General features: G+C 46.9%; 2 protein-coding genes across 2 annotated transcripts in view; one reads left to right on the top strand and one right to left on the bottom strand.

Moving 5' to 3' along the window:
* The window catches only part of LOC119304083, a 5,964-nt gene extending 2,661 nt beyond the window's left edge, over positions 1 to 3,303 (top strand). Inside the window, exons 2-3 of the mRNA XM_037581244.1 lie at positions 1,195 to 2,856; positions 2,931 to 3,303. Coding sequence (XP_037437141.1) covers positions 1,249 to 2,856; positions 2,931 to 3,092 — 1,770 coding nt within the window. The 5' untranslated portion in view covers positions 1,195 to 1,248 and the 3' untranslated portion in view covers positions 3,093 to 3,303. The remainder of the gene's footprint in view (positions 1 to 1,194; positions 2,857 to 2,930) is intronic.
* Positions 3,304 to 3,401: 98 nt separating this feature from the next.
* Positions 3,402 to 12,491, bottom strand: LOC119304081 (thyroid adenoma-associated protein homolog). The gene is made up of 6 exons (XM_037581243.1): positions 12,319 to 12,491; positions 11,889 to 11,974; positions 8,480 to 11,727; positions 7,861 to 8,120; positions 6,639 to 7,232; positions 3,402 to 6,012 (listed from the first exon to the last, which is right to left on the bottom strand). The coding sequence occupies exons 3-6, from the start codon at positions 11,699 to 11,701 to the stop codon at positions 3,651 to 3,653; spliced, it is 6,438 nt and encodes a 2,145-aa protein (XP_037437140.1). The 5' UTR covers positions 11,702 to 11,727; positions 11,889 to 11,974; positions 12,319 to 12,491; the 3' UTR covers positions 3,402 to 3,650.
* Positions 12,492 to 19,091: the final 6,600 nt, after the last annotated feature.

The following is a 19,091-nucleotide window of genomic DNA, read 5'->3' as shown; positions in this document are numbered from 1 at the left end:
TTGCTTGCTATATATATAGGGAAAGTCATTGCTCTGTTTTCAGTATTTTCTGATCCAGCACCTTTGCACGGAAACTGAAACTGCTTCACTGTCATCTTATCAATATTTAAGCCGCCGGTGATGAATGCAATTAAGTTCTTCCTTTTTTTGGTTGGCCATTATTCCCTGCTGGTGCTTGCTTTTCTGCAGGCTGCTGCTGCTTTAGTTTTCATGCCTAACTAAGAACCATAAAAAAAACACTCATCTTTTAGTCCAGTTGACTCCTCTCGATGAAATAATTGCAGAGGATAAGAAATTGCTCTCTTCTTGCTTGTACATCAATCTCTTCTTCAAGTGCTGCATTTACTTTTCCACAGTCTTATGCCCAATGCTTCAGTGATAGTGCATTCTAAGCAATGGACTCCACTTGGTAGTAGTACAGTTAGTAGTACTAGCATGTTCTCTTGCTTCTACTGAGATGAAAGGAAGGACTTCAGAATTTAGATGGTACTGTTTTCATGGATAGAGTGTGCGACGATCTTACGGAGAGAAAGCATTCATTTTTTGCCCAATTGGTGCCGCTGAGATGGTACTTGTGGGGGAATTTATAATCTTGTGCTATGGTTCAGTCATTTCAATTGGGAAAAAGAGAGGGTCTCTCTCTGGGTTGGTTCATCATAATGATTTCTGGGCAGTTGGTTCATCATAAGCACTACAGGTACAGGTTTCTTCAGTAGCCTTATATTGGGCATAGGATGTTTCATAGAAAATGGCCAACACATGGTCTTCTCTCTTCTTCTTTTTTTGTGATAACTCACATGGACCTCTCCTGGCAACTGTTGTCCATTCATATTGTTTTAAGGCTTTGATTGACTAGTTAATTATAAAATCTTATGAATTTTTTGCTCCATGATCTACGCGCAAAATATTTTTAGATTCTCGGTACAGTTGTTTACGGGGGGATTTATTTGCTTACTATTTAGGGAAAGTCATTGCTCCCTTTTCAGTACTTTCTGATCCGGCGCCGATATACGGAAACTGCTTGACAGTCATCTTACCAATATTTTCGGATCCGGCACCGATATACCGGAAACTGCTTACCTGTCATCATAGACAACATAGGCATGATTTTGGCAGTTGTTAATTTCCTGTCTGTCAGATCAGATTTGGGTTTTCTGCCATCTTTAACATGCCGGTGATGTTGCTGCTGTGCAGGTAATCAAGATCAGATTTTCCAGCATTAACTAGATTTTTGGTTCTTTGGCGAAGATGGAGCTCGTCTATTTGGAAAGGAGAAATGGATTACGCGGCGACAGCGCCGCTCCAGAGTTCAGTGGAAGGTCAGAAGATGACCATCATCAACACCTGCCGGTTGTTGCACCTGAGGTTCAGTCTGATCTGGCTCTGGTAAACTACAGGCAGACATTTCCATTAGATGAGAGGAAGAGCAGGAGCTGCCAGTCATGCCACAGGTCACCATGCTGCTGCGGTGGCGACGCGCCTCGCCTGGACTTGTGCCCGACGCTTCCTGCCAAGATGATGATCTTGGAGTTCCTGATAAGAAGCCTGAGGCACCCAACAAGAACCCACAACGTGACTGATCTCGACGACTTGATCAGCGGCGGAGCTGGCACCGGGGATGTCACTCTGGGTCCTTCGGACAAGATGATGCTGGACTCCTTACATGCGCTGGTGAACGCCAAGACAAGACCGCCAAAGAGTCCCTCTTTCTTCCTTCCGGGGGCCAAGATGAGGAAAACCAGGTCAAGATCACACACCATAACACAGTCAGAGATACTGAAGCTGATTTCCCCGGAGACATGGGAGATGTCCTCCCCCGGGGCATCGTCGCCGTCGAAGAGAAGCGCGGCGGAGCTCGCCGCGCATGAGGGCACGGCGCCTTCTTGCTCCGGCACGGCATGTCTGAGGTCAAGTCAGCCTGGTCTGTCCTCATACCCACCACCATCATCATCTCTTAGTGCAGGCCTTCTGCAATGTATATGGAAAGATGGGCTCCCTCACTTTGAACTGTCACTGGACAATCCTATGGCGATGTACACTGCAAGCCCTGTCAAGAAGCCACATGGCGACGGCAAAGCCTCCGCCACCGACTATGTCTACCTGTTCCATTCAGACGAACAAGGGAAGAAGGACTGGATGGGGAACTACTCGAGCGGCGTGTCGAAACTCGTCGGCAAGATGAAGGTGTCAAGCTCTCTGGTGCTGGGCTCAGACGGGTCAGGCTGTGTGGAGACTGAGTTTGTCATGTATGGCTCCCCTGATGACTACCTGAGGCAGATGCAGAGCGCCTACAGTGCTGCAAAAGGCAAGGGGCTGGTGAAGAGGGTGGCAGAGATCATGAGGTCGCCCAATGCTTCCTCCAGCCCGAAACATGCTGCATGGGGAAGGTTTGGCAGGCCTTCTTCCCCGCTGCGGTTCGACGACGATGTGCGCGAAATGCTCGACGCCGAACCGGGCGGCGCTGGAAAGGCGACAGGGTTGGTGAGCCTCGCCGCCGACGATCTGCCGGCCAACCAGGAGGTGGCGGCGATCGTGGTGAGGGAGCGGCGGGAAGAGCCGGCCGTCGTCGGCGGCTGGGGCCTCAAGTTCCTTGAGAAGGCCGGAGGAGCCGCTCAATCAGAGAGCAGGAATAAGAAGGCAAGGTGGTGCATAAGCGCCATTGTCCCAAGAGGCTACCACGGCGGCGTGGCTTCCGGGACTGGCGGCCCGTCGGGGCTCGTCGAGCGGTGGCGGAACGGCGGCCGCTGCGAGTGCGGCGGGTGGGACCTCGGCTGCCCCATCAGAGTGCTGAGCAACGACGGCGGCGTGTCGTCGTCGCCTGAGGACGGTGCCAAATCGGTGGAGCTGTCACCAACGGTAAGCACAATTCAGACAGGATTTTATGTTTCAGAAGTGGCATATTGTTCATCTCCGTTTCTATCTAATTCCAGGGGGCGAGGAGCGGCGGCGAGCCGGCGGTGAGGCTGGTGAGCGTCACTGAGGGCCTCTACATCCTCTACTTCGACGCCGGCGTGGTCTCGCCGCTGCAGTGCTTCGCCGCCGGCGTAGCAGTGGTCCACAGCCAGGCGCCCCAGCTCCACCCAAAACTGTGAACCGTTTGTAGTTGGGTTGAAGAAACTGACCTTCTTGTAAGATTGTTGACTTTCTCCTGAGAGATATGGCAGGCAAGTGCCCTAGAGCTCGGGCTGTTAATTCATCAGCTTTTCTGGATGAAGGCTGAAAGCCTGAAACTGTAGGAATCACAGCCCATGTAAAAAAAATGGTGCCGATATAAAGTGCACAGATTTATTCACAGCTTTTTATTTAACTGACAGATTGTCTAACTTGATCGACGAGGCAGAGAATTCAATGGGCCAATGTGCTGATTTTCGGCCGCAGTTTTCACCGCGATGGCATTCACATTAGCCACTCAAGCCGCTGTTGATTTATCAGCTACTCAAAACAAAAATTATGAAGTATTCCTGATGCACAAAAGTTTCACCCCCAACAAAACAAAATTATGGTGGCTGCAAAACTTAGCTGTAGAAAGAAACACGGTTTACAGATACTCATCACATGTACCAAAAACAACTTGCAAATTGGTTCCAGACCAAGTAACCGCTATCTCGCTTGAAAGGAGCTACTTAATTGTTGTATATGAGAAAGAAAAATCATCGGAGGAGAAAATATGGATCAAAACTTTCCGAGGCGGCAGAGCCTCCCGCCTGGTCCTCCCGCTCATGCGACCGCTTCACCAGCAAGTAAAGGTTGGAGATCAAAGGGTTCTTCAGGAAGGGCGTGATGAACCCCTCCAGATCTGAAAATTCTTGCAGATACGATTTGTGCCTGTCCTCCAATTCCGCTTGTTCTGATAACCACCTTGATTCAGTGAGAGCATACAGGCCGAGCAGATTTGCGTATACTGACGCGAACACATCCTTGTGGTTGCCGATGCCGCCAATCCAATCGGTTTTCCCCTCTTTCTCAAGATAGCCACTCGTCAACGACGTAAGCTGGTGCAGGAAACGGTCCCTCCAGTTCTGCAACAACGCTTCACTTCTCCCTGATGTTGCCAGCTGATGCCCAGACCGCACGAGCTTCTGAATGTTTGAGCAGCTGATTTGACATATCAGCAGCTTCTCCTCGTGGTGGTTATCGATTTCTTTGTCAAATATCTGACGGACCAAGTCACCATCCGAGTCCAACGTGTTAGCAGTGTCCAAAACCATCCTTAGCAAGTACTCGACGTATTTCAGCCAGTGACCAAACAAGCAGGTTATGAATTCGAAGCTCAACGCAATCACTCTGTCCACTTGCAGTGGTGTGGAATCATCACATAGCTTATTGCCTGACCCATTTCCAATTATCTTCTGCACATCGTTGGCAAGTTTCTGCCGAAGATGGACATCCTCATCCTCCAGCAACTGGATGCATATGAACCATAAGTCAAGTATCTTGCATGCATAGAGACTGGCAAATTCACCCGCGCTAGCTTTCAAGCATTTCTCCTCGAGATGGCATTCATTGTCTTGTTCCGAAGGAATGTATGCGTTGGACACACATGCTTTGACATAATTTGCCTCTTCAAGAAGACCTGAAGCGATAATTGCTTCAGCGGCAGCCCTACGAGAATTCACAGTTTCAGATGGTGCACTTTGCTTCTTAACAAGACTGACAAAAAGGTCTGTGCTGATAATGGCTGCAGATAATCTATTCCCTTTGTGGATACTCCCAAAGGAAGTAGAGAGCTCACTCGTTTTAAAGCCTTCCGGTAACACGCCATCCCTCATCAATTTAGCAAACTGCTTCATGCACATACCCATGCAACATAGAATTATTTCTCTGGTTTTCGCATGTGACACAGTGCTGTTCAAATGAACTAATCTGTCCCAGATGGATAAAAATGTATTGCAATCTTCTCCATTGTTGAACTGGCATTCCACGTTCCATGAAAATATGATCCTTAGACTATAATAAAGGCATTTGGGGTGTTCTTCCACAGATAACCGTTCCATAATCACAGAGTGCAGACTGGCCCTAGCCCATTGATGCAAAATGTTCTTACTATCACCAGACCTGATTGATTTCACAAGCTGCAGAATCCTCTTCAGCGCTGTGATTCTAACATCATATATAGGATCGGCAAGGCAAGACATTATCTCCTTGTGCAGCTCAGTGAGGGAGACCGCACAAGGCGTCTCTGACATGCTTGAAGTCGACTGATCAAGTATTTGCGATCGAACATCTTCCTCGGCGGTTTCATCATGTCCCTTGGGAATACCAACACAGCTGAAATATGATGCAACTGTTTGCTGCTGAAATTCAATCTGGGTAGGATCATGGAAAGCATGGTGGGTTGATGTTACATTGTTCAGACTCTGGGAACTCAATTGTAACAGCAGTGTCCGGATAACATCAGTATGCTTGCTTTTCCCTGTTCTTGCAGCATCAAGCATCTGATCCAGAACACGTAAGTATGATGTACTTACAACAGGACATGCACATAATTTATGGCAGCCAAGCCAAGAGCACTTTGAGAGAACCTCGATTAGTTGGCCAAGAATCTGATCCTTCTTGTTACTGTCTGTCAAACCTCTGAAGTTGCTATCGAGAAGGGAAAACAGCTGCAGAAGAAGGCCATGAATTGTATTGAATGAAAAAGACTGAGAATTATTAGTTGACACTTTACGACCTCCACAAGGTAAATCATCCAGTATATCACCAACAACATGCTGCAGCCTCTCGTTAGATACCAGACCAATTAAAGCCCTTGATGCAAGGACACGAACCCGGTAGTTACTCTGGGTAGCACATTTCTGGATAAAAGGTAAAAGCAAAAATGGATCTAAAGGATCATCGGTTGCACAGCTAATGGGCGATGGCTTAAGCCTTGATAAAAGAATAAGAATAGGGCACAGGCTGGGGTGTATGGCTTTTGCGATATGTGACTCTAAATTGCCGGAAACCCCATCAGCTAATAGTTCTGTTGCAACTTTCAGTTCACTAGATAGGAATGGATGAAGTGCCGGGTACCTATACATAATAAAACAAGGCACAACTCAGTCAATAAAATAGTCAATCCCACCAACTGAATATTAGTTTGGGAAAATATTGGATATAATGTTTCACCATAAACAAACACAAGAACAAAAGGTTTACACAAGAATGGCAATCCTACATCAGGACTATAATAAATAAACTAGTACTACCTCTCTCTCAGTTTACAGGGCGTGCGCGTGCCCCTAGGTCGTCAATTTGACCAACCTAATACAAGTTATATATTACAAAAAATATATCAATATAAACTTTAGATGTTCTATTTTCAAATCGTATAATTTTTGTGTTATATAGTTTATATTAAGGTGATAAAACTGGCAATCTAGGTATACGCGTAGGACTTGTAAACTGAAACGGAGGTAGTATTATTTTTGGAAGTAATGCCGCTCTTTTATCATATCGACAACACTGAGGTGCTGAACCAAAAAAATGATTATCAACATTATACTTGCACTAAACTAATGCTACTCCATTTTTCTCATGATATTAATGTGTAAGAACAGCATGCTAATATAAGATCACAAGACCAATGTTACCAGAATGCAAACTATATACTAAACTTGTAAGAACAGCATGGCAATATAAGACCACAATGAACTTGCCTGTGGAAGAATTCAAGGCCAGATATTGACCGTCGTGCAGATTCGCGTTTCTGCACATTCAAAAACCCAACCATGCGGCGAACCAGTGCAGTATATGCTAGACAAGCTGCATTGCGCACTTCCCAGTAAGGAGATGAAAATGCATGTACTGCAACTATTGTTGCCTCAGCACAAAAACCCGAAGTGTCAGCTGCCAAATTTGCATCATTAAAGGCAGCTCTAAGCACATTGAATGCATGCACTGTAGGAACAACACCCTCATCTCGGCTTTTTGACAAATTTCCATTAGAATGAACACTTGTGGTGATTCCTGATTGCGACTCGCACGAATCTACAATGCAGTCTTTCATTGCTTCAGATTTCTGGTTGTGATCTTTCTGAAAATTAGATAAAGACGTTTTAGCAAATTCTATCAGCCATTGTAACGCCCTTGGAAGTAGCTTCTTTGGAGTTCCTTCTGGCTCTGCCAGGAACAGTGCCATAAAAGAAGCAGGGATTCCTGCGCTCCTTCTTAGCAAATCATCCACAGTTTGCCCTTTAGCAACTGCCCTATCCATCAGTAACACCATCCACAATTCCGTCATTTTGCAGAGCCTGTGAATGATAAAAGAAATTAAAGATCCTCAGGAACTAGGATATAATCCATTAAAAATTCTACTGGACATGATACACAACTGTTGACATGAATCTGGCTTAACTGAAAGTAAGTTTCAACTCCACATACACATAAATCCAGAATCAGGTTTCAACAAAAAATCACTACATACTACTGTACTTATGATGTCGAGACCATAATGGCGAAGAATGATGATAACGAAGAATGATGATGACAAACATCTATTAACAAGGAAAACTTGCACAGTTTTGAATTTCACCCCTCAGAATATCACAAATGTGCAGGTGTCTACAATTGCAGTATAGATGCATCACTGCATTACTCAATATATTCATGTTGAATATCATTGTACTTCTACAAGGACAAAACATTTTTTAGCAGGAGGCTGGATTTTATTACACCTCCACAAGGATGAAACTGATTAAAAAATTGGAGGATGGTGTTGTGTGATATGATATCTCACAAATTCAAGGAATGAAATGTTACCTATTGCTGAATTTTTCATACATACGTTTCAAATGTAAACAAGAATTGCAGCACCAAGTTATCATAAACAATGTTTCCCTTGGTTTCCAAAGAGGCCCTACATGGGCAAATGGAACATACCTTGAATCATTTGAGCAAAGAAGACGGTTGCAGAGGGCAGTAAGTCCAGCCCTTGTCTTATCAATTGCACCATTATGCTTCATTTTAAGAAGAACTTGCAAAAAATGATCACCCATCATCTCTAACTGTTCCACATCTAGAACCTCCCCAGACATGTTTGTCTGCTCGGTATTGTCAGACAAGCTATTCTGAGATGAATTTGAGTGAGAACGGACAGGCAATGGAATTTTCCTGACAATGGTTCCAAATAGAAGGCTAACCTGAAATATAAATGGAAAACTTACACCATAGAAAGACCATTAAAAAACTATACCCGGATAACTGCATTGGTACAATAATATTGGTAATGGATCTGAGACGCAACATATGAACTTCCCAGAAATAATAACCTTTTCTCAACCTAACAAATTTACCAAAATTATGCTCTCAAACAGGACAGAAAGTGTTACATAAATAAGTGGACAAACATGTATTTCAGAAGAAAAAAATACTGACAACAAAGTTGGTCCATGCCATATGATCAATATGTTTTAGGCAATTGCTTAAGTTCAAAACTAAAGCTAGTGAAAAGCAACTTCGAAACTTAGGTGAGTAAAGTAATAAGGAACTAATCCATTACCTCCTTCATAGCAAGCCAACAACCAACCATAATAACATGTTCAGCCGGTTTGCCATTATTCCCTGATTTGGCATTCTTCTCTGTCGTTGCTAAAGCAGTATCAGGTTGATCCTCATCAATTATATCCAAGAGAAAGGAGCCATCATCAATCATGTCATCCATATCATATGGCATATACCATGCATCAGAAGAAACTACCCACAGGGCTAGCGATGTTATACGCATTATGAGTTGAAGAAGCTTTCCAACCAAACTCCTCATCTCTGAGAGACACGATTGGATAGCTGCAGAGTTCCAATGCAGCTCATCAAATGTGTAGCGCAAGGTAAGAAGAACTCCATGAACAAAGCTTCTCTTACATGCTTCACAAAGATCCCTCTCACCCTCTTCTACAACAGTACACAGCCACTGAATGAGTGATGAAATGTACTGTGCAACTGGGTTTTGACTGGCAATTACTTCTGTATCTCCATCTGTAGATTTCGTGTAACACTGAAGGCAATCATTTTCTTCAGAGAAAACAATAACACATCCAAGCTCCAAAACATACTTCCGAAATATAAGTCGGAAGGTTAATGCGCCAGCGTCACTTTCCCGAACTCGCGGGCTTAGCACGAGTTCTTTTGCCCATCTGATAACATCATTTATGGATGCACTCTGGGAAATTCCAGGAAGAGGTGTTGGAAACTGCAACAGAATGCGGAAAGAATTTTCCCTTAGCTTGTCCCAGCTATCAATTATAGACCCTACAAATGAAATTGTTGAATCTGGCAATGTTATGCTGTCATTATAAGGATGAACATCAGTCTTCCCTTCAGAGCGACGAATAGGCCATACATCTACCATTATAAGAATAAGCTCCATTGCAATTGTTTTCCTTTCATAAGGGGCAGAAGGGTAACAAGAATTAAATAGGAAGGAGCCCAACCACTTCATGAACTGGAAGAGATCTTCCGCCCTCTGCACAGTAGTGTCCATAACAGTGTCAACAGGACGAGCTTCTTTTACAATAGAGTTTGGTGATGGCAGCCATGATCCCTGCTTTAGCTGTCTGTCCAGTGCTGTGCGCACCCTAGCAAAAAACTTTCTAAATAAACCTGCCCATTTCATTTGAAATGCTGTTGAGCTACAACGCATATTCAATGGGACTGCTAGTTTAAGCAAGCTCAGTTCCAAGGAGGATGGAAGACTTGATGTCTTGGGATTTAGGAAGAGAGATTCAGCAGCATCTATACGCAGAGTTTCATCACTATGTGTCAGTGCCAAAACAAACCAATTAGCAGGTACTCTAACAGCAATCCCTTTAACAGATATGATTACAGCACCCTTATTATCCTCCTGCTCAAGCAATTCATCAGAATCCATATGAATGTCCCCTTCCACAAGTGCGAGATTTCGAGAGACCTTTAGCAGTGAAACCAGTGCGGCTATACATTGGTCACTTTTCAATGGCACATCCAATTTATTTGCATCTGCACTTGGGCCTACAGAGATGAATCCAAGCATTGCAAATATACTGTCTGTGTCAACTTCGATGACAGTGGGTACTGCATAAGTATTTAAATTGGATCGTAGCTTCGAATTACCAGATACTAATCCCCGCATCAAAGGAGGCAAGCACAACCCTCTAAAGGCATCATATCCTTGCTCAACACCATCCTCATTCCAGCATTCATCCCTTAAATTCTCAAGGAAGCATTTTAAAAACGATGTTGCAGCACAACAAACATCATCATCTATGTAAGCATAGGCTGTTTCTAAAAGGAGGTTTGATTTCAAGCTTAGAAGAGATTTGGCACCCAGTCGCCTCGTCAAAGAAGCTAAAGGGATATATCTCCCTTTGCATCGCGGACCTAGGCGAAGTAAATCATTTGCAATGTCGCACAGAACCAATTTGACGCTTTGGTCTTCTGATGGAAGACACGATTCAATATCCAATAGGAGATCAAAGATGAGGTGCACTTGTTTTACAGTCTGACTCAAAGGATCTTCCAGGTTGCTCCATATGATTTTTAATACACGGTTGACAACATCCCTGGAGAAAGGCTTATAGTCACCAGAGAAGTCAGTGAAATCAGCCAAAACAGATGTCTTAATCTGCTGCAGACATATCTGAGTCACTGTCAGAGCATGGAAATTGAAGTGCCTATCAATGGGGTTCTCACAGTGCATGCAAAGCTCAGGTAAAATCCCATCATACAATACAGTCCATAAAGATCCATTTGAATGAAGCTGACGCACGTTGAGTGCTTTCCTTGGAATAGCCGTCAAAATCCCTCTGAGTAAACAAAGTCTACTCAAAACTGAGAGATCTCTGATTTCTTCACTCAGATGAAAATCAGAAAGTGCATCATGCGCAGCTAGATCCTCTTCATGGTCAGGAAAGATACCAAAGAGCCCTTGAGAAATAAACCAGGAAATCTGCTCGGGACTCATGAAAACCTGAATTGCAGCACAGAAGCTGACTCCAGAGGCCACCAGACAATCCCTCGAAAAGGCAGATGACTTTAGAACAGTCAGTATCGTCCTAACAGCACTCTTGAAGACAGCTGATGCCTTATCAAGTCCAGTAAACTTAGAAGGGTAACGCTGCAGCAAGTAGTACATGCAAGACATGGCCTCTTGGCACTGCTCCATCACAACTGGAGATGGCCGGGACCCATCATCTATGTCCCTAATAACTCCGTCAAGCCCGGCCACCACATCCCATGCCATGATCTCTACACCCTTCTCAACTGCCTCATTGAGAAAACCCAACTTGGGGTAGCCAATCAGTGACAACGCAGCTCGAGATACCAAAAATCTCTTCTTTGCCTTGACACCAGAGGCACCATACTCTTCACATAGCAAAGTAAAGCAGGCACTAATGAGTGCAGAGAACTTGTTGCACTTGGCAAGCACAGATATTAGCACCCGATGGAGAGGGAGCGAGTTCTCAAAGAAGAGGATCTCCAAATAAAGCTTGGCGGCAGCAAGCACGGCATCATCAGATATCACTGGAGCAGAAAGAAACTGCACAAACGCCGAGGCGAAGTCCTTGACAACAACAATCTGCGCGTAGGTGGACGGCAGGGATATCAAATTGTTCAACTGGGCGAAGAAATTCGACGCAGAGACCTGGGCCGGCACAAGGGGTAGTGCTTCCAGGTAGTGCTTGGGGAAGACGACCGATGTGTAGGTGTAGCGATGCCGGTGCTGCAGTGACCGCCAATTGGACGACATTATGCACCAATACCAACCAATTCAACCTGACAGACAGAGAGATAAATAAATAAATTCGTCAGTTCCAGCACGATATTCTGCTCAGCAACAAGAATGGATCATAATTGGGAAACTTAGAGCTCTTGTGATTCAGATGAGTAAATAGGTATTAAACGAAGAACTAATCAAACCACGCGCTGCTCCCCACCTTCGCGTGATGCCGCCTCTTGCTGCTGTCTTCACCGGCCCGTTCTGCTCCTGGCCTCTGCTCTCTGCATAACCCGCAAGTCTGGCCTGCACCAAATTCAGTGATGCACGGTTAGCTGCGAGCAAGCAGCAGCAAGCAATTTGAATCCCTCTACCAAAGCCGGCAGCAAACAAGCATCAACAAGCAGTGACGGTTTGATTACACTAGTAGTAGTAGATCTTCAACAGGTTTGGTCAGTGTACTGCGCAAACCTATTGGAAAAAGTCATCAGCTAATGACTGAAAGCAGACAAGCAGACCTAGGCGCGGCGGCGGCGGCAGGAAGAACAGAACAACTCCACGGCGGCCAGCAGGTGCACGGCGCCGCGGCGAGCTCCTAAACCTAGGTCGCCGCCGGGGATAAGGGGTGAGCGCGAGAGCAGGAAACTCACCGCCGGGTGGTTGCCTCTGCTGCTGTCCGTCGCCGGGAGGTATCCGCCGGCGTCTAAGGCCACCGGAGCTTCGCCGTCGACTGCAACCTGAGCGCCGCCGCAGCTCGCCGCCACGGGAAGAGGAGAGGAGGGGAGGGGAGGAGGGGTTTAGGGTTTCCTCTTTTTTTTTTATTCCAAACTTTTCCCCTCTAAACCTTGTTTTTTCTCCGAGGCCACTCTGACCAGAGTACCCTTTTCTTTAAGCCATACGGCATACTTTATTCAGTTTTGCTAAAGCACATCTAGATGTGCCATAAGTATTGCATATCTAAGTTATATGGTATTGATCTTACATTGAGATTCGTGTGAATATTTTCTTCTTCTTTTTTCTTTTTATTTTTATGCTTGATTCACTCATTTAGATGTGCAATAAGGGCATCTCCAGCCGTTGGCCTCCCAGGAGGGGCAAAAAATCGCCCCTGGGGGCGCACCGGCGCTAAACCGCTCACTGGGGGCGTGATGCCCCCCAGTCGCGGCCCCCACGGGTTTTAAAAATGTTTAAATTCGGCGCAAACACAACGCAAACACGTTCGAGTTCGTTCAAATTTAAACATATTTTACAAAAAAAGGAAAAACTACCGCGGGCTACCCCCGCCGTCTCCCTCGCCGCCCGCCTCGCCGCCCGCCCACGCGGTTCTACAGCCTCCTCGGCATGTAGAACCGCGTGTAGAACCGCCGTCGTCGTCGTCGGCCCCGCCGACGCCTCCGCCGTCCCTGCTGCATCCCTTCCCCGGTTGGCGCGGCGGGTTGGACGGTCCGGGGGCGTCGTCGTCATCGTCGCTGTCGAGGACCACGACGCCGTGCTCGTCCTCGCGCCCACGCTTGCGGGCGGCGATCTCCTCCAGGGCCCGGCGCTGCCGGACCATATCGTCGCACTGGCTATCTCCTCAAGGCGTCCTCGTCGGAGAAGCCACGCCGGGCTATCACCTCGTACTCCGCGGGGAGGCCGGGCTCCGGCTTGGGCTCGACGAGGACGAAGCGGGCGGTGGGGGAGGCGTTGTCGCCGATGCGAACGCCGGAGCGGCGGGTGCGCGCGCTGACAGGCGTGCCCTGGGGCTCCGGCTTGACGGGGCGGAGGTGGAGGCAGGGGGAGCCGCCGGACGAGGAGGAGGACCCCCCGGTCTCCATGCGCCTCGGGGTCCAGGAGCTTCCCCGGCGGCGTGGGAAGGACGGGGGAGCGGGGTACTTCAGGCGCGGCGTGTTGCCGCCCTCGATGTACTCGAGGACGGCCTCCAGCGTGCGCCTGGGCACGCCCCACCACCGACGCCGGCCGACGGTGTTGAGCCTGCCGGAGGGCTCGACACCGTTGGTGGCCTCGAACTGCTCGGCGTGACGGCGACGGAAATAAGGCTCCCAGAGCAGGCTGTCGGGGACGTACCGTGGCCCTTCCCTCGCCGCACGCGGCAGGGACGAGCGGATGCGTGCGATCTCCGCACGCCGCACCGCGCCGGTGGTTACCGGAGGCACCGGCACGTCGCCGGCGCTGATCCTCCACGCCCCGGGCACCCGCATGTCCGGCGGGACCGGGTACTCGGCCTCGAAAAGGAGGCGAGCCTCGTTCTTGTGTAGATGGCGGCGGCCGAAGCCGTTCGCCGCCGTGCCGTCGCCCGGGAAGCGATCGGCCATGGGTGTGACGAACTGGAGACGGCGAGAGAGAGGAGAGGGAGGAACGACGACGGCGAGAGAGTGCGAGTCGCCGAGTGCGCTGGGGCGCGTTTTATATAGGCCGAGCCGCCGCCCGTGCGCTAGCCGCCGTGAGTACGCGTGGCGGGCTAGGGAGGGCGAGGGACGCGCGTCATCCGGTCTTCACTGCGCCGCCCGTGAGGCATCAATGGCGCAGGCTGACCGGCGCGGCAGCACGGCAGCTTTGGCATTGATTCGCCGCGGGAAACGAGGCGATGAGGACGACGAAGGGGCGAGAAGAGAGCCGTGTCCCTGACGCGGCGGGCCCACGGCTGTTTCGCGCCAAAACAGTTCGCCCCGGCACCCCCGGGCGCCCCCCAGCGTGCCGGGTTCGGCCTGGGTCCGCCGGCGCTGTTTTCGGCCCAAACCGGCGAAAATCGGGCTCCTGGGGCGCGACTGGGCCGATTTTTCGGCGCCGGCGCAAAAAAAACGCCTGAGGAGGCCTTCCTGGGGCGCGGCTGGAGATGCCCTAACTAGAGCACATCTAGATGTGCTCTAGACACACCCTACTTTATTCATCCTTTTTCTTTGGATGCACAATTTCTATCAAGCCTACCAATGCATTTTCTCACATACTTGCAGTAATTGGAGCACAGTTTGATTAAACTTTCTTTTCCTCCTACTAATAATTTTATTTTTTTATAATTTCAGGCAATTGACGACACTTTTCGAAAGACGAACAAAACTGTCGCTTCTATCTACTCCCATCATAATGGGAAGACCAATGTATTTATTAGACATAGTCCATAGTATCTGTCATGATATTTAATATAGAGCAAACATGCGCCTTCAAAACGACATTAACACCGGGGCTAAAAAATTTTGCATTTCCTTTAACTCGCCATTTGTTTGGAGCTAGTGCGATCTTACTCAAGAACTTGTCTCAACAGGATTGCATTAACAACATTTAATTTATCTTCATAAGGACTAGAGAATCATCAACAAAAAATAAAATGTGTAACTATGGTGCATTTTTGCACACCCTCAACCCTTTAATGTCATGAATCTTCACTTTATGAGCCAAAAGACTTGATCCCCTCTACACAAATAAAAAATAGATATGGAAACAAAGAATCTCCCTCATGGAGACCTCAGGTTGGTACAAATTGACCAGTTTGATCATTGAATCTAACATTATACTTTACTTACTTCACACATGCCATTAATAGATCAACCAACTACCTCTAAAACCACCAACTGAATCATCGTGTACTCCAAAAAAAGAAATCCACTCAACACGAGTATATGCTTTGTGCCTATCAAGTTTCATTGCATGATACCCCTCCTTTCAATGTTTTCCATTTTTATCGTATCCATACACTCATAAGCCGCTATTATCGGTAAGGAGACATCTGAGCACAAGAGTACTCTCAGTAGGAAAAATGATTTTATCTAACACTCTATTTAATCACATGGCTGTCAACTTTTTTATAACTTTGTAAAGCACATTACATAAGCTAATAAGATGGTATTAGGTAACTCTATCCGGATCTTCAGTTCTAAGGATAGGAAAAATAACAGTACCATTCCACCAATCAAGTGTGACTTTATCATTCATCGCACATAACACTTCATTGCATAGAGAATCCCCAATAATATGACAACATCTAAAAAAATATTTCATGCAAACTATCATACCTGGAGCCTTCATGTCACCAATTGAAAAAATAGCCTTTTTCACATCCTCCGTCGATAGGGCCTCTTAAGCTTCTTGTACATGTTGGAAGTCACTTAAGGTATAACTTTCTCTAAGAATTTCAGATCAACATCATCCACCTCCGTGGTAAACAATCCAGAAAAGTAACTAGAGATCATCGGGTTAAGGTATGCAGTACATGTTGGGGAACGTAGCAGAAATTCAAAATTTTCCTACGCGTCATCAAGATCTATCTATGGAGAAACCAGCTACGAGTAGAAGGAGAGTGCATCTACATACCCTTGTAGATCGCTAAGCGGAAGCGTTCAAGTGAACGGGGTTGATGGAGTCGTACTCGTCGTGATTCAAATCACCGATGATCAAGTGCCGAACGCACGGCACCTCCGCGTTCAACACACGTACAGCCCGGTGACGTCTCCCACGCCTTGATCCAGCAAGGAGAGAGGGAGAGGTTGAGGAAGACTCCATCCAACAGCAGCACAACGGCGTGGTGGTGGTGGAGGAGCGTGGCAATCCCGCAGGGCTTCGCCAAGCACCATGGGAGAGGAGGAGTAGGGAGAGAGGTAGGGCTGCACCAAGAGGGAGAGAACTCATGTGTATGGCAGCCCCAAACCTCATCTATATATAGGGGAAAGGGGGGGCTGCGCCCCCTTTAGGGTTTCCCACCCCCAAGGGGTGCGGCCAGCCCTAGATGGCAAAGGGGAGGCGGCCAAGGGGGGAGAGGAGAGGGAGGCGCACCAATATGGGCCTTAAGGCCCATCTGGACTAGGGTTTGCCCCCTCCCACTCTCCCTTGCGCCTTGCACCCTTGTGGGGGGCGCACCAGCCCTCCTAGGGGCTGGTCCCCTCCCACACTTGGCCCACGCAACCTTCTGGGGCAGGTGGCCCCACTTGGTGGACCCCCGGGACCCTCCCGGTGGTCCCGGTACAATACCGATATCGCCCGAAACTTTTCCGGTGACCAAAACAGGACTTCCCATATATAAATCTTTACCTCCGGACCATTCCGGAACTCCTCGTGACGTCCGGGATCTCATCTGGGACTCCGAACAACATTCGGTAACCACATACAAGCTTCCTTTATAACCCTAGCGTCATCGAACCTTAAGTGTGTAGACCCTACGGGTTCGGGAGACATGCAGACATGACCGAGACGTTCTCCGGTCAATAACCAACAGCGGGATCTGGATACCCATGATGGCTCCCACATGTTCCACGATGATCTCATCGGATGAACCACGATGTCAAGGACTTAATCAATCCCGTATTCAATTCCCTTTGTCTAGCGGTATTTTACTTGCCCGAGATTCGATCGTCGGTATACCGATACCTTGTTCAATCTCGTTACCGGCAAGTCTCTTTACTCGTTCCGTAACACATCATCCCGTGATCAACCCCTTGGTCACATTGCGCATATGATGATGTCCTACCGAGTGGGCCCAGAGATACCTCTCCGTTTACACGGAGTGACAAATCCCAGTCTCGATCCGCATAAAACAATAGATACTTTCGGAGATACCTGTAGTGCACCTTTATAGTCACCCAGTTACGTTGTGACGTTTGATACACCCAAAGCACTCCTACGGTATCCAGGAGTTACACGCTCTCATGGTCAAAGGAAGAGATACTTGACATTGGCAAAGCTCTAGCAAACGAACTACACGATCTTTGTGCTATGCTCAGGATTGGGTCTTGTCCATCACATCATTCTCCTAATGATGTGATCCCGTTATCAACGACATCCAATGTCCATAGCCAGGAAACCATGACTATCTATTGATCACAACGAGCTAGTCAACTAGAGGCTCACTAGGGACATATTGTGGTCTATGTATTCACACGTGTATTACGATTTCCGGATAATACAGTTATAGCATGAATAAAAGACAATTATCATGAACAAGGAAATATAATAATAACACTTTTATTATTGCCTCTAGGGCATATTTCCAACAGTCTCCCACTTGCACTAGAGTCAATAATCTAGTTCACATCACCATGTGATTAACACTGACAGGTCACATCACCATGTGACCAACATCCAAAGAGTTTACTAGTGTCACTAAACTAGTTCACATCATCATGTGATCAAGACTCAATGAGATCTGGGGTTTGGTCATGTTCTGCTTGTGAGAGAGGTTTTAGTCAACGGGTCTGAACCTTTCAGATCCGTGTGTGCTTTACAAATCTCTATGTCATCTCCTAGATGTAGCTCCCACGCTCTATTTGGAGCTATTCCAAATAACTGTTCTACTTGGAGCTATTCTAAATTATTGCTCCATTATATGTATCCGGTCTCTCTACTCAGAGCTATCCGGATAGGTGTCAAGCTTGCATCGACATAACCCTTTACGACGAACTCTTTTACCACCTCCATAATCGAGAAAATTCCTTAGTCCACTAGTTACTAAGGATAACTTTGACCGCTGTCCTGTGATCCATTCTTGGATCACTCTTGTACCCCTTGACTAACTCATGGCAAGGCACACTTCAGGTGCGGTACACAGCATAGCATACTGAAGAGCCTACGTCTTAAGCATAGGGGACGACCTTCGTCCTTTCTCTCTATTCTTCCGTGGTCGAGCTTTAAGTCCTAACTTCGTACCTTACAACTCAGGCAAGAACTCCTTCTTTGACTGGTCCATCTTGAACACCTTCAAGATCATGTCAAGGTATGTGCTCATTTGAAAGTATTATTAAGCATTTTGATCTATCCTTATAGATCTTGATGCTCAATGTTCAAGTAGCTTAATCCAGGCTTTCCATTGAAAAACACTTTCAAAATAACCCTATATGCTTTCCAGAAATTCTACATCATTTCTGATCATCAATATGTCAACAACATATACTCATCAGAAATTCTATAGTGCTCCCACTCACTTCTTTGGAAATACAAGATTTTCATAAAACTTTGTACAAACCCAAAATCTTTGATCATCATCAAAGCATACATTCCAACTCCGAGATGCTCACTCCAGTCCTTAGAAGGATTGCTGGAGCTTTGCATACTTATTAGCATCTTTCGGGATTGACAAAACCTTCTGGTTGTATCACATACAACCTTTCCTCAAGAAAATCGTCGAGGAAACAATGTTTTGACATCCTATCTGCAAGATTTCATAAATAATGCAGTAATCGCTAATATAATTCCAACAGACTCTTAGCATCGCTACGAGTGAGAAAATCTCATCGTAGTCAACTCCTTGAACTTGTCGGAAAACATCTTAACGACAAGTCGAGCTTTCTTAATGGTGACATTTACCATCATTGTCCGTCTTCCTTTTGAAATCCATCTGTACTCATACATGGATCCTCTCTCGGATTTTATGGCCTCAAGCCATTTATCGGAATCCGGGCCCACCATCGCTTCTCCATAGCTCGTAGGTTCATTGTTG

This window comes from Triticum dicoccoides, chromosome 5A (genome assembly GCF_002162155.2).
Source record: "Triticum dicoccoides isolate Atlit2015 ecotype Zavitan chromosome 5A, WEW_v2.0, whole genome shotgun sequence".
NCBI lineage: Eukaryota > Viridiplantae > Streptophyta > Magnoliopsida > Poales > Poaceae > Triticum > Triticum dicoccoides.
Note: the sequence above shows the minus strand (reverse complement) of the source record. Positions and strands in the feature narration are given on the sequence as shown.

Coding starts and splice junctions, on each gene's coding strand:
- LOC119304081 (XM_037581243.1), bottom strand. CDS start 11,701: ATGTCGTCCAATTGGCGGTCACTGCAGCACCGGCATCGCTACACCTAC. Junction 8,121..8,479: donor GTTGGCTTGCTATGAAGGAG/GTAATGGATTAG, acceptor TTTATATTTCAG/GTTAGCCTTCTATTTGGAAC. Junction 7,233..7,860: donor CTTTGCTCAAATGATTCAAG/GTATGTTCCATT, acceptor TATCATTCACAG/GCTCTGCAAAATGACGGAAT.